The 12,452-nt window shown below is 36.1% G+C and overlaps 2 protein-coding genes across 3 annotated transcripts in view; one reads left to right on the forward strand and one right to left on the reverse strand.

Moving 5' to 3' along the window:
- Window positions 1-12,163, forward strand: part of Cnot4 (CCR4-NOT transcription complex subunit 4) — a 31,798-nt gene extending 19,635 nt beyond the window's left edge. Inside the window, exons 3-4 of one of the 2 annotated variants that reach the window (XM_070112245.1) lie at window positions 7,580-7,812; window positions 8,919-12,163. In XM_070112245.1, coding sequence (XP_069968346.1) covers window positions 9,058-12,072 — 3,015 coding nt within the window. In that variant the 5' untranslated portion in view covers window positions 7,580-7,812; window positions 8,919-9,057 and the 3' untranslated portion in view covers window positions 12,073-12,163. The remainder of the gene's footprint in view (window positions 1-7,579; window positions 7,813-8,918) is intronic. The other variant, XM_014241169.3, reaches the window with a different exon arrangement.
- Dred (Dctn1-related) lies at window positions 1,404-7,119 on the reverse strand. The gene has a single exon (XM_014241167.3). It carries the CDS (start codon window positions 6,864-6,866, stop codon window positions 3,045-3,047), a length of 3,822 nt encoding a protein of 1,273 aa, XP_014096642.2. The 5' UTR covers window positions 6,867-7,119; the 3' UTR covers window positions 1,404-3,044.
- Window positions 12,164-12,452: the final 289 nt, after the last annotated feature.

The raw sequence follows: 12,452 nt of genomic DNA on the forward strand, positions 1-12,452 counted from the left end.
TGCCTTTCAGTTTCAGTGCCACTGAAAAAAGTTACAAACATACAACCATATATACATACAAATATACAGGTGAAGCCAATGAAAGCATTATAAGAAAACCCCCCTTACATTACACCTTTTAGAGGTCGGAGCGACTTCCCTTTTCCTAATTTTTCAGGTGTCCCAAAATTAGGATTTTGTATCTTAATTAAGTGCTTAGTTAGGGCACTTTATCGGTTTTCATTTAATAGGATTTTGTAGGTTTGGCAGTGGTCCGGTTACGCTCGTCTACAATGCTGTATACTACAATATTGTCAAAGAACTTGTGTACTAAGTTTAATCACGATGTCTCAATCTTTATTGAAGTTATCGCTTGCACAGACATATGACGGAAGAACGGACACGTGAGTCTAGCCTTCATTGCATAAAAATGCAATTATGTCCTTATATCCGACTCACAACTTATGAAATATAGATTATAAACAAACGTTGCATCGAAATTAGCATACACCACTTAGAAAATGAAAACAAAAGCCTAAAATAAAATGGTGGTTTGGCATGTATTGAACTGAAATATACTAATATAAGGTTACTGGTAAAATATACATGAGTACTTACATAAAATGTGTGGACGTAAATAAGTAAGATTATACATTGACAATAAGGGATGACCAATGCCGATCGAAATGTGTAACAATCCAATGAGCGTGCGTGTAGTCTGTGGTAGTGTACAATAGGTAATCCTTTATAAATGTATACGGCTGCGGCTCATTGGACGGAGGGTTGATCAATGTTATAAAATGGAGAATTGGCAGTGGGTGGAAATATATGTATGAATGAAGTTATAAAAACTTCAATCTGAAAATAATTTCTGTTGCACTTTAAATTTTAAAATCAATTTTGTTGATAATGCATAAATTACAACTTTGTATCTTGAAATAAATCGTGAAAATTTGATAAGCATAAATAAGTTTCAAAATCAGATTTTTTGCCAATGTTTTTGTTCAGAAAGTAAAGGCCAAGTAATATTTATGCAGCATTCAATAATAAAGAACATATCCAATAACGAATCTAAGTATGATTTATTTGCAATTTTTAAAAAATACCTCTTTAATCTGTATGAAGGTCTAACTTATACTTATTATAATTTATATTTTGTAGGTAGATTAAAATAAGTTTATAAATAAGAAATTAAATATATATTCCACTTATGTTTTCTAGATATTAATTTTACACACTCATTGGGCTTCTTAATAAATTGTTAAATTTTTTGCCTAAATTTGAAAAATTAATTTAAAATTGGTTTAAAGTATGCTAAGTTGTGTTAGCAAGGAGTAATTATTCCATTAACAGTATTTATAGCTTATTAGTTTATTAAATATTCGTAAAGCCGATAACAAAGCTTTATATTAGTTAAAACAATGAGTATAATAAGTCGTTATTATTAGGCGTATTTCATTGGACCGTCATAACTAATAGCTAAATCGTTGGCAAATAAAACGCACTTAGCTTATTTGATAATATCGAATTGTGTTGGCAATGCTAAGAGTCATCTACTATTAAATTTATTTCAAAATATCTGACATAAAGAGAAGATTAGTTTGCATTTTTTAAAATTTTGGTTTGTTTTCAGTTTCATTTGTCAAAGTAAGGTTTGTTGGAATTGCCAACGACTTTTTTTCTGAAAAAAAGTAATCAACTAGCAATGCCTCTAGTTCAACACACAACGCTAAGTTGGCTAAGTCTTCCATACAAAATAAGCTAATGGCTTAACGTGGTGGTCAAATAAAACACGCCATTATTAGTTATAATTTATTATCTATACATATTAAAGCGGGTTGATTTACAGGGAGCCAAAAAACGGAGAATTCGCGTATGCGGGAAATATTCTAAGGTTCGTTCTGAACAATTTTGCCTAAGAGAGTATGTGTCTAAAACCGGTTTCGAACAAGCGAATTTTTAAGGCGAAGCTTATCTTTTAGGGATTATAGAAATTTGAGATATCTGAATAAAATTTAATACATAGGTGCATTTGGATATTCTATTAATCATTTTCCGGAATCGGCCAGTTCGGAAAACTGTGGCTGTTTTCCATTGGATATTTTTTTGTTTATTACATTTCACATGTGAAAACAACAACAAAGTGATGTTAAATTGAAGCAAGAGATTATGCGGATACCTCATTAATGTGGTATAACTTCTATCTCCAATGCTGCCAAGTTTTGTTTTGTATATTTTAGCTCACTTTTACTATTGTGAATGGTTCAAATGATAAAGAAAAATACAAATTTGTTTTGTTTCTTATATTGTTAAAACTTAAGACTTATAATCAATTGTAATAATTTATAGAAAACGAAAATAAATTGTTACAGCAACGTTTTTTAACGCGAAAAAAATAATTTATCCACTAAGAAAGAATCATAACACTATTGCACATGCGTCAGAAGACATGTCGGCGCAGGGTTGCACCACAAATACTGATCATTTGTGCATCTGGTGTAGTTTGTTCGATTGGCTGGAGAGAAACGCTTGGCAAATCGAAGACAGATTATATCACATATCTCCCATACAACCGATTATTTAGTTATTTTATTTTTTTTCGATATAATGCCTTCAATTGAAAAGTTAAGAGCTCGTAATTTTAGGGCAGAACTGTCCCCTAAGATATAACAATGACAGTGAATATAAAGAAAATCGGACCACTATAACATATGTATTAACTAAAATGGTATTAATAAAAAATAATATTCTAGAGATTTATTTCTTATGCTTTTTTATTCATATTTATTTATAATCATCTTTTAATCAATTTGATTTGGTTTCATCTTCTCTATTTTCTATTTATAGAGACAATTTTGACAAAAAAATGTACATAAGAACATTGACCTCGTTCAGCTAAGAATTAACAAAAAATATTACTCTCCAATAACTACAATAACTTATAAATGCCTTAAAATCAAACAACAAATGTAGCCTAAGAAAAACTTACTAATTCACTTATATATAGCCCCCGATATATTTTTTAAATAAAAGGAAACACTAGCCTCACGCGTTCTAAAAACATCTTAATTAAATATTTGGTGTAGATCTTTCGTACCGAAACCGCCAAAATGATTAGATGCGCTGCGGTGTTGATGTGTCTTAAAATATGTGCTCCATGTACGTTGCAGCAGTTCATTTGATTTTTGTTTTAGCGTATAACGTTCGTTTTGTGTAGTTGGTTTTAATTTGATAAGTGAAAGAATCCATTGGTTTTTTAAAGTTCGTAATTCCTTGGCGAGTCGTGTTTCTGATGCATTTACAATACGCCTTTGGTGTGGGACATATAGAGGCTCTAGGCTGCGCATGCGCACCTTCATTTCGTCGAAGTGAAGTTTACAACGTTCCGCTCGTTCGTAACGTAAGCACTTATTGAGTGTTTCAATTTCGCGATAATTTTCGTCTGTGGAAATATTGATGACATCCTTGCGTGAGATGAGTTTCTGTTCAAGGCGAGTATAGTTCTGCTCCATGGAAAATAATTTCTCTTTTATAATATTGAATGATCGCGTGATTACATTCTCCCGTTGGCACATTAGCTTGTCGAGTTGCTCAATATATTCCGTAATCTGCGTCAGGGACTCCTCTTGGCTGCGTTGTACCTTTGACAAGTTACGTTCGGCGATCTCTTTTCGGATTTGCATTTCGGAAAATTCGTTCTGTTTCATTTTTGCCAAGTATTTTTGCGTTTTGATTTCCTTATCCCGTTCGGTTAATGAGTGCTTCAAACTTTTTATATCATCCGAATGTTGCTTTAATTGCATTGAGCGTTGCAGTAGCGTTGTAGCTGAAGAGCGCATAAACATCGTATTTTTGTTTGCGCTGCGCACTGACTCATTTTCCGATATGAAAATAGTCAGCTCATTGATTATTTCGTCAAGCTGCTGAATGCAGTGATGGAATAAGGCAATTGGTGTTGGTTTTTCCTCAGCAGCATATTTTGTACAATTTGAAATAATAATTTTCCAAAGTTTTTTATGTTCAATGGCTGCGTCACATGGATGCTCTGCATTGTTCGAAAAGCTGCTTGTTGATATGTTCTTCGTTGCATCTTTGGATGTTGCTATTAAAATATTAATGAATCGGCCAAAAGTTTCATTAGTAGTTAGTATATGCTGAATGCGCTGAATTTGTTGTTGCTGCATGGCAGAAATATCTATTGCAGCTGACGGAAGCTTCCGTTGTAATTTTCGTATTTTTTGCTTGAATTGACTAACGTTTTCCATTAAAAATTGCATGGCCCAAAATGATTCAGTATTTTCATCTCCCAACTGAATAATTGTATGCAGTATGCCAGCATTAGTATTGATGCAGTCCAGGCATACATCTAGTACTTCCACTAGCATAACGTAAAGTTGTTGTTCATCTATTAACTCGACAAGATTTTGCGAGCAAATGAGGTTAGTGTAAAGCGTATTAAAAAATGACAGAGTTCGTTCCACCGATTCCATGGGTGTATTTTCATCGAGCATGTCGCCTTTTAGCCGATTAATCAATTCATCAATAGATTTTTCTTGTGCTTCCATTTCTCCGCGATAAATAGCTGCATGTGTGCACACCTCATAATCGCAATGATTCAAACCGAAAATTAATTGTTTAATTACCAGTTTAAGGTTTCGCAATACATAGAGGCATTTACAACGGAAGGCAAAGCGGTGTACGGAGAATCCTTCAAATATAGTGTTTTTGGCAAATTCACAGGATGATGGAAATTTTTCATTAATTATGTGGCAAATGATTTCAATTTTCTCATACAAACGCTGCAGTAATAGCAACACCAATATGATGTCATATTCGCAGCCACGCAGCATGATCTCCTCGGGCACAAACGCTAGAAGGTGCCCAATGTGAGTTTTACACAGTTTGAGTTCAATTGCATTTAGCCGCAAGTCGATGGCCCTTTCGCAAGCCTTTGTCACCGAGAACATTTGATTAAAGTCGATACTTTGTGTTTCGTCCTGATTTGAGAGGGTGCTGCTGAGATCATCTGATGTGGAAGTGCCAATTCCTGTAGCGATGCCCAATACATTTGTTGGTGGGTCTTTAGAGAGAATATTGTTATTTAATGTTTTAACAAGCTCTCTAAATTTCATAATAGTTACGTCTCGATCATATATTGTTTCTAGCGTATTATTCTTTTCCTCTTGTAACATTTTGATCGTTAAATTAAGAGCATCAATCTCTTCTCGTAAATCCAATTCTAGTTCTTGATTACCTTCAATAATTTGTTCGTGAATCTCTTCCAGAGCCTCGAGCTCCATAACTTCCTCCTCCAATAATTTGACGCGCTCTTCTAGTTCTATTTTAGATTCTGCTAACGATGTAACCATCGATTCCGCGCCAAGTGCAGCGTCTACCTGTTCTTTTAAGTCGATTATGTGGATTTCCATTACATCAATGCGCTTCGAAAGTATTTCCTTGGTTTTCTTAAGTTCTAAGATTTCAGATGTTCTCGTTTCCAATTCTTTTTTAGCCCTCTGTAGGTCTTGCTTTTCGTGTGTCAAATGATCGCGCAGTCGCACAACAGTCTCACGTAGTCGTTGATTGTACTGTTCGAGACGCTTGATTTCTGTCGCTGTCGGATGTATTATTTCTTCCTTCAACTGATTATCTGAACGAACGCCAGTTGTAGCTGATGTTGTATTATCATTTTCAGCTCTCAAGATCTCAATATCTAACACCAGTTCTTCAATACGCTCATTTGCCGTTTCCAATTCTATTTGCAGTGTTTCAACACGTTCTTCTGCCATTTCCTTGTCCAACGTGAGAAGTTCAATGTTTTCAGCCACTTCATCTAGTTCACGTTTATATATTGTTTTGTGCTCATTAGCTTCCCTCAGCTCTTGACGACAGCGTTGCAGTTCACGTTGTAGCATACTATGCTGCTCCATAATCTGAGTTTTGAACTCGATTAAGTGGTCTTTTTGCAAACGTATCTTCTCAAGTTCGTACAAACGCCGCTTTTCCTCTAAGCGTTGACCCTTCAAATCATTTAGTTCCTCATTTAACTTGGCATTTTGTTCCTCCAAATCTTTATATATCTGTTGTTGCTGCTGCTGTTGTTGCAATTGTTCTGTGGGGCTGATTGAAAGAGCGCTGTGCGTTCCATTGTTGATGTTAAACACTGTAGGCGAGCGTAGTGGGTGACCTGGTGTGAATTGTGTATGCAGTATCTCCAGAAATCCTGTTTCCACAAATGCTGAACGCTGTCTTACACAACAAAATGACTCTGAAGGACTAACTGTAGTTTTACTACGCTTTGGTGCTGCAACTGATATGGTTGCTCCAGTAAAGGATAGTTCCAGTTGAGTATTGGAGGAGATAACACGCTGATTTGCTTGCAAAGGTTGATTAATTTTGGTTGCCTTCAGCAGATTTCCATTCGATGTTGCTGCAATGTTGCTATTAGTTGGCGAAATATGTTCAAGTGCTTCCGTATGCAATGTTGCTGTTGATCCATTCGATTTTTGATTCTTTGTTTCACTCTTTCCCACTGTTTTTCCGGGTGAGTGCGATGTTGCTGTTGAAGATTTTTTGCTTCCTACTGGTTTCATGCTACAGCTTTTTCCAAACTCTAAAGCTGTTGGCTCTGCCATTTCAACGGTTTGCCTATCCCGAATTAAATTCAATTGTGCTGGACGCACGAAGAGTCCACAATTAGCAGAACATTTAAAGTAGGTAATGCCCTTGACAGTACCATTATTTTTGCCTTTATCTTTTTCGTCTAGCACCACGCCTATCCATTTGCCCTGTGAGAAACTGGTCAAACCCACGTATGCTATTTGGCCACGCAGATTTCTACCCACAATTTGCACATTTTGGCCAATTTTATAATTGCGCTCATCCATTTTACTGCATTATTTTAACATTTTCACAATTTTAAATTTCTGCAAGAATCTATTTTCACACAAAACCACGACGTAACGTATACAGCAAAGTAGATGAAAGATTCGAGTCAATATGGCGCATAGCCGCCACCATAGTTGTTGCTAGACTTCCCCCTACACTCAAACACCTACTTGCTTGTGCGTGTACATATGTATATCTATCATATATATACATGTGTATGTTCAAATGTATTGCAACCCCCTCTAACACAAGTGTGATTGGCATTGCAAAACTTTAAAGTCGCTGAGAGAAGCTTTATTGAGCATGCAATGACTGTATTAGTTTTATTAGTAATTTTATGTAACCAATTGCAAAGCCTAAAAGTATGCTTCCAATATGTAACACAAGACATACAAGCTAGTATTTGGAAACTATCACAACTTACCAGTTCCCTACCACGTCATTTTGAAATTGAAATTGGTTTTCAACTTTGCCCAGTTAAGGCAGCGGCGACTAAATGCTAACTTTATCTGCGGCACTTACAACAAATCGAACAAAACTCACTATTTTACTATTTCAACCTGATTAAAATACATGTTGGCGGTTAGAATGCCTCTTTTGCCGGTGTTCACTTGATTATTTTACTATTAAAGTTATATTTGCTGATTTTTTTATACTTTAAACTGTAATTTGCGCACACGCGGAAAAATTTATATTTGTCTTTATTTCGTAGATTGGTCGGTTGGTGGTGTTGCACATGGAGGACATCGACAAGCGTTAGTTCTTGAGTGTATAAGCGCGTCTGACGTTTTAAACGTCAATTTTACCGTCAACCTTTTCACTGTTCCACGCTAAGAGTGTATCGTCGACTTTTTGGCGAGAGTTTCTGCGTAAATTGGTGGTGTGAGTGTGCAACTTTGGAAATTTTAAAACGGCCTTTCGCGTCATTTTTCTCATCTGCGACGTGTGAGTTAACTTTTGCGACTACTGCAGCGCTAGAGAGTTTACTTTAAAAATTTCGAACGCACAATAAAAGCGAAAGAATACACGCATAGTAAAAAATCTATGCTCCCAATGTTTTCGTTCGTACATTTGCGAGATTGCATTGAATTTCTGTTTTTTTTTTGCTTGGAAGTTATACGAAGGGGTGAACCCTCAAATCATCCCTTCCACAGTTTAAACTAAAAAGCGAATGAACGAAGAAAATACATTCAAGAGGACAGTGGTGCGGTGAAACGGGTTGTTGCTGCTATTGTGTAGCATTACGCGAGACGCGTATCCTTTTTTACATCAAATAAGATGCATACTCAAACGCAATACTACTTGTATGTATTATAGAGGTTCTATGACAAGCACAATTTTACATGCCGCACACTTCTATTCGTACCAGTTCCACCAAGTCTTTATACAAACAATTTTGCCGGAATACGAGCGCTCAACTGATTAACGTATATGTATAAGCCCGTTAGCACGGAACGAATTCGTTTTCCATTTCGTCTATTTTGTTCTGTTTCCTTTCCCGTATCCTCATGTCTAAGTGACAGATTGGACGGTTCGCGGTGCCTTTGGATTTGTGTTTTGATTTTAAAGTTAAAAGTGTTAGTATTTCAATCTGCTCCTATCAAAGTGCAGTAAAATAAACACACATACAAACTTAAGTGCAAATATACGCATGTAGTCCACTAATGTAAGGTAAAAATCTAATTGGCTATATTTTCGAAAATGTTATGGGTAAATTTCTAACAGAACATCACAACAACAGCACAAAGGCCAATATTGTAAAATGAAATATTTCCTTTGCTATAGTATAAGAACGTCTCGCCATGATGGCATAGGATTAACCAGTTGTGTTGTGGCATGTAAATATGTTCGAAACAATATTGTGCTAACATTTGTATTAATACTATTGCACATTGACTAGTTACGGTGTTTTAAGTTCTCGCAGCTGTTGAAATATGTTGTTACCACATATGGACACACTTTTATATTTTTTTGGAGTTTATTATTCAAAATATTACACATATATTTAATAAATTTAACTTAACATATCTTTTTATATTTCTTCTCTACAGAGCTCCTGGCTCCTACTAAGAAAGGCTTACATTCGACAGAAAAAAATCTATTGTATAACTAGAACAACTTTGTCTGCTTGTCTTAATTATAGACTTGCTTTATTTAATATAAATAAGTACGAAATCAAAAAATACCAATATGGATAACAACGAAGACTCAGTTGAATGCCCACTTTGTATGGAGCCCCTTGAGGTCGATGATTTGAACTTCTTTCCTTGTACATGCGGGTATCAAATATGCCGATTCTGCTGGCACAGGATACGCACCGATGAGAATAAACTTTGTCCTGCATGTCGAAAGGAATATACGGAGAATCCTGCGGATTTTACGCCTCTAACTCAAGAGCAAATTTTGGCATTCAAGTCGCAGAAGAAACAACGCGATCAAAAGCGTAAGCAAAAAGTACGCGTGACTGAAAACCGCAAGCATTTGTCAAATGTCAGAGTGGTGCAAAAGAATTTAGTATTTGTAGTTGGCTTGCCGCCACGATTAGCCGATGCTGAGGTACTTAAGAAGCACGAGTACTTTGGCAAATATGGTAAGATACATAAAGTTGTGATAAATCCAAGTACTGCATATGCTGGGGTTCAGGGTCCGTCTGCTTCGGCATATGTCACTTACGTACAAAATAATGATGCTCTGAGAGCCATACAAAGTGTCAATACCCGTAATATAATAATAGATGGCAGACTTATTAAAACCAGTTTGGGTACAACAAAGTATTGCAGTCATTTTATGAAGAATCAAGTGTGTCCCAAAGGCGATTGTATGTATCTACATGAGTTGGGCGATCCAGAGGCTAGCTTTACTAAGGAGGAAATGCATCAGGGGAAACATCAAGAATATGAGAAACGCTTACATGACGCATTAGTTGTGAGTACTAACAGTGGTAATACGAGCGGTTCATGTGAATCAAGTCAAGCAAATGGTAATGGTAGCGTGCCTGTGTGGGGAAGTAACGGCGGAGAAAGTAATCATGGCAGCGTTAGCAAAAATAGTAATACAAATAAAACAAATTCCAGTACACCTCCTCATGCGGCAGCTTCGTCTGATGTACCGTCACTCTCATTACTAGCGGCATCTAACGGGGCTTCGGTAGAAAGCGCAACAGATCCTTGCCCTATCTTATCAGTTTCGCCAGTTAATAAAGATATTTTAGCAGCAAGTTCTGGTGACGGTAAAAATAAAAAGGAGAGGGGTAGAAACGAAAAAGTTAAAAACGACAAAAGTGCAAAATCAAAAAATAAAAATTGTTCAAACGATGTCAATAAAAGTTACGTTCTTAATGCACAGCGTGAAAATAGCAGTCATAACAGTGATGTCAAAGATAGCTCGGAATCGTCATCTGCTGATGGAAATGCGTCAATATTCGAGAGCCCCGTCCAAGAAGGTAACGTTACCCCAAATAATATGAGTTGCAATACCATAAAAGGCAAAATAAGTAAGCCAAAGGCTTCAAGGAAAAATTTCAACGAAAGCGACATTAAACCAATTGAGGATTCTCAAAACAATTTTGGTGGAAAGGAAAGTGAGAAGGGGGTAAGTGAAAGTAGCAGTAATATAAATAAAACAACAGAACCATTCGAAAGTCCAGAAGTATCAGGAAACGAATTAACTGATACCAAGAAGACTGAAAATAGCGAAGGAGAAGAATTTATGGCGGATAAATCATTTGAAGACACTAATTTGAAATCCGAGGAAAACGAAAATCTGGTTAATACAAAACCAGCACTTTCACAACTTAATCCATTCGACAACAGCACAACTCTGCAGAATCCAAACTGTTTAGAAGACAAGGTCGAAGACTTGTCAAATCAAATGAATAATGTAAAAATATCACCATTGCCAGATTTATTAAAGGGCATTGAAGAGCAACAGTTTCAACAAGTACACCCACATCAACAGAAAGAACTGGCACGCCTACTCGAATTACACAAACAAAATAGTTTATTTGGCAATTTGAATTTATTACAACCTAATGTACCACCAAGTGGTGTACAAAATCATTTCGGCAGCTTATCTGAGATTGGGCAATCACCACTGACAACTTTGGAGCATGCATCAGAACTTCTCTTGAGTCAAAATCTCTATGGCATAAATATGTCGAAATTCTTTGATTTTCATAAGAATCAGCAATTACAGTTGCAGCAACATTGTGGAAACAATGAACAGCCTCTTTTGAATGGAAGTAATACTATTTTAGAAAATACCTCGAATTCTTATCAGTTTATGCAACACTCGAGTCTAACGAATTTGCAGCAGCAACAACAACAACAACAGCAGCAACATCAACAGAACCAGCAAAAACATCGGGCTCTTGGTCAACTTGACTCAATGTTGGCGTTGCAACAACACCATTCTGCCATACAGACCCCACAACATACTTTGCTGCAAAATCACAGCCGAATGCAAAATGAATTTTCCAGTAATGCTTTTGTTGACGACGAATTGGGCTTCGATCCGTTCACAGAAACTCAAAAGGGTTTGGCTGAGCTGATGGAAAATGAAATAGTTAAATCACAGCACTCTAAACCCAATTGCAATAATATTCTTGTAGGCGCCGATTCCAATATGATGCATCAACACCCACTACAACATCAACATAACATTGATAATATGCAACGTGCTCGTATGCCGCCACCGGGCTTTAATCATATGAATTCGTTTGGATTTAATGCACCGCGGGAGCACAATACAAGCAAAATTATGCCATTCCTAAATATGGCAGGAGGTAATAGAGGACATTTAAATGATATTCCACATTTGTCCGTTTTTAACACTTGGGATTCACATTTGCAATCGCCACGCCATCAATTACCAAACTTTAGTGAAATGCAGGCACATCAAAATAATCGAAGTGCTGGTAATTTGGGCAATGACTGGACTGCGATGGATCCGGCCATACTATCTTTTCGACAATTCCCATCATGCCCTCAACCATCTCAAATGCTTCATCATCATCAACAAAAGGATTTGTTTGCTCCACATTTGGCACAACAACAGCAGCAAACCAATTTTGGCAACCTAACTCATGGCGGTGCAAATATTCACATGCCAAATAACCAGTTGAGCTCCCAGTCTGTCGCTCAAGCGCAGGTTAATGCTAATGTCCAGGGGATGTTGGAATATCTAAAAAATAATCAATTATTTTAAGCGACTGGATAATATATCAAAATTGTAAAACTATTGCTTTAAAACAATAAATCTATCGCTTGCTTATCTTTTCTTGATTTAATGGATTAAATACTTTTTCATTTATCACTTAGTATGATTAGGTTCTGTGCACCTTTTAGCTTCAAGGCTTTACAACACGAAATATTTTTTAGGAAGAGTGGAATTATATCGATAAAATAGAACTAAATCTTGCTTAATCTATTACGTAGATCTTGTGAATTATTCATATATAGTGGAGACCAATACTGGTCGGATGTTTGTCAAAATTCAACGTAAGTCAATAATTATTCAATTTGCTTGAAATTTTTAATTTTAAATGTTTATATATTTCTTTAAACGTAAAGTAAAATAAAAAATTA

The sequence above is a fragment of the Bactrocera oleae genome, chromosome 6, assembly GCF_042242935.1.
Source record: "Bactrocera oleae isolate idBacOlea1 chromosome 6, idBacOlea1, whole genome shotgun sequence".
Taxonomy (NCBI): Eukaryota; Metazoa; Arthropoda; class Insecta; order Diptera; family Tephritidae; genus Bactrocera; species Bactrocera oleae.

Bases quoted from the DNA above. Each gene is read 5' to 3' on its own strand.
- Dred (XM_014241167.3), bottom strand. From the start codon at position 6,866: ATGGATGAGCGCAATTATAAAATTGGCCAAAATGTGCAAATTGTGGGT.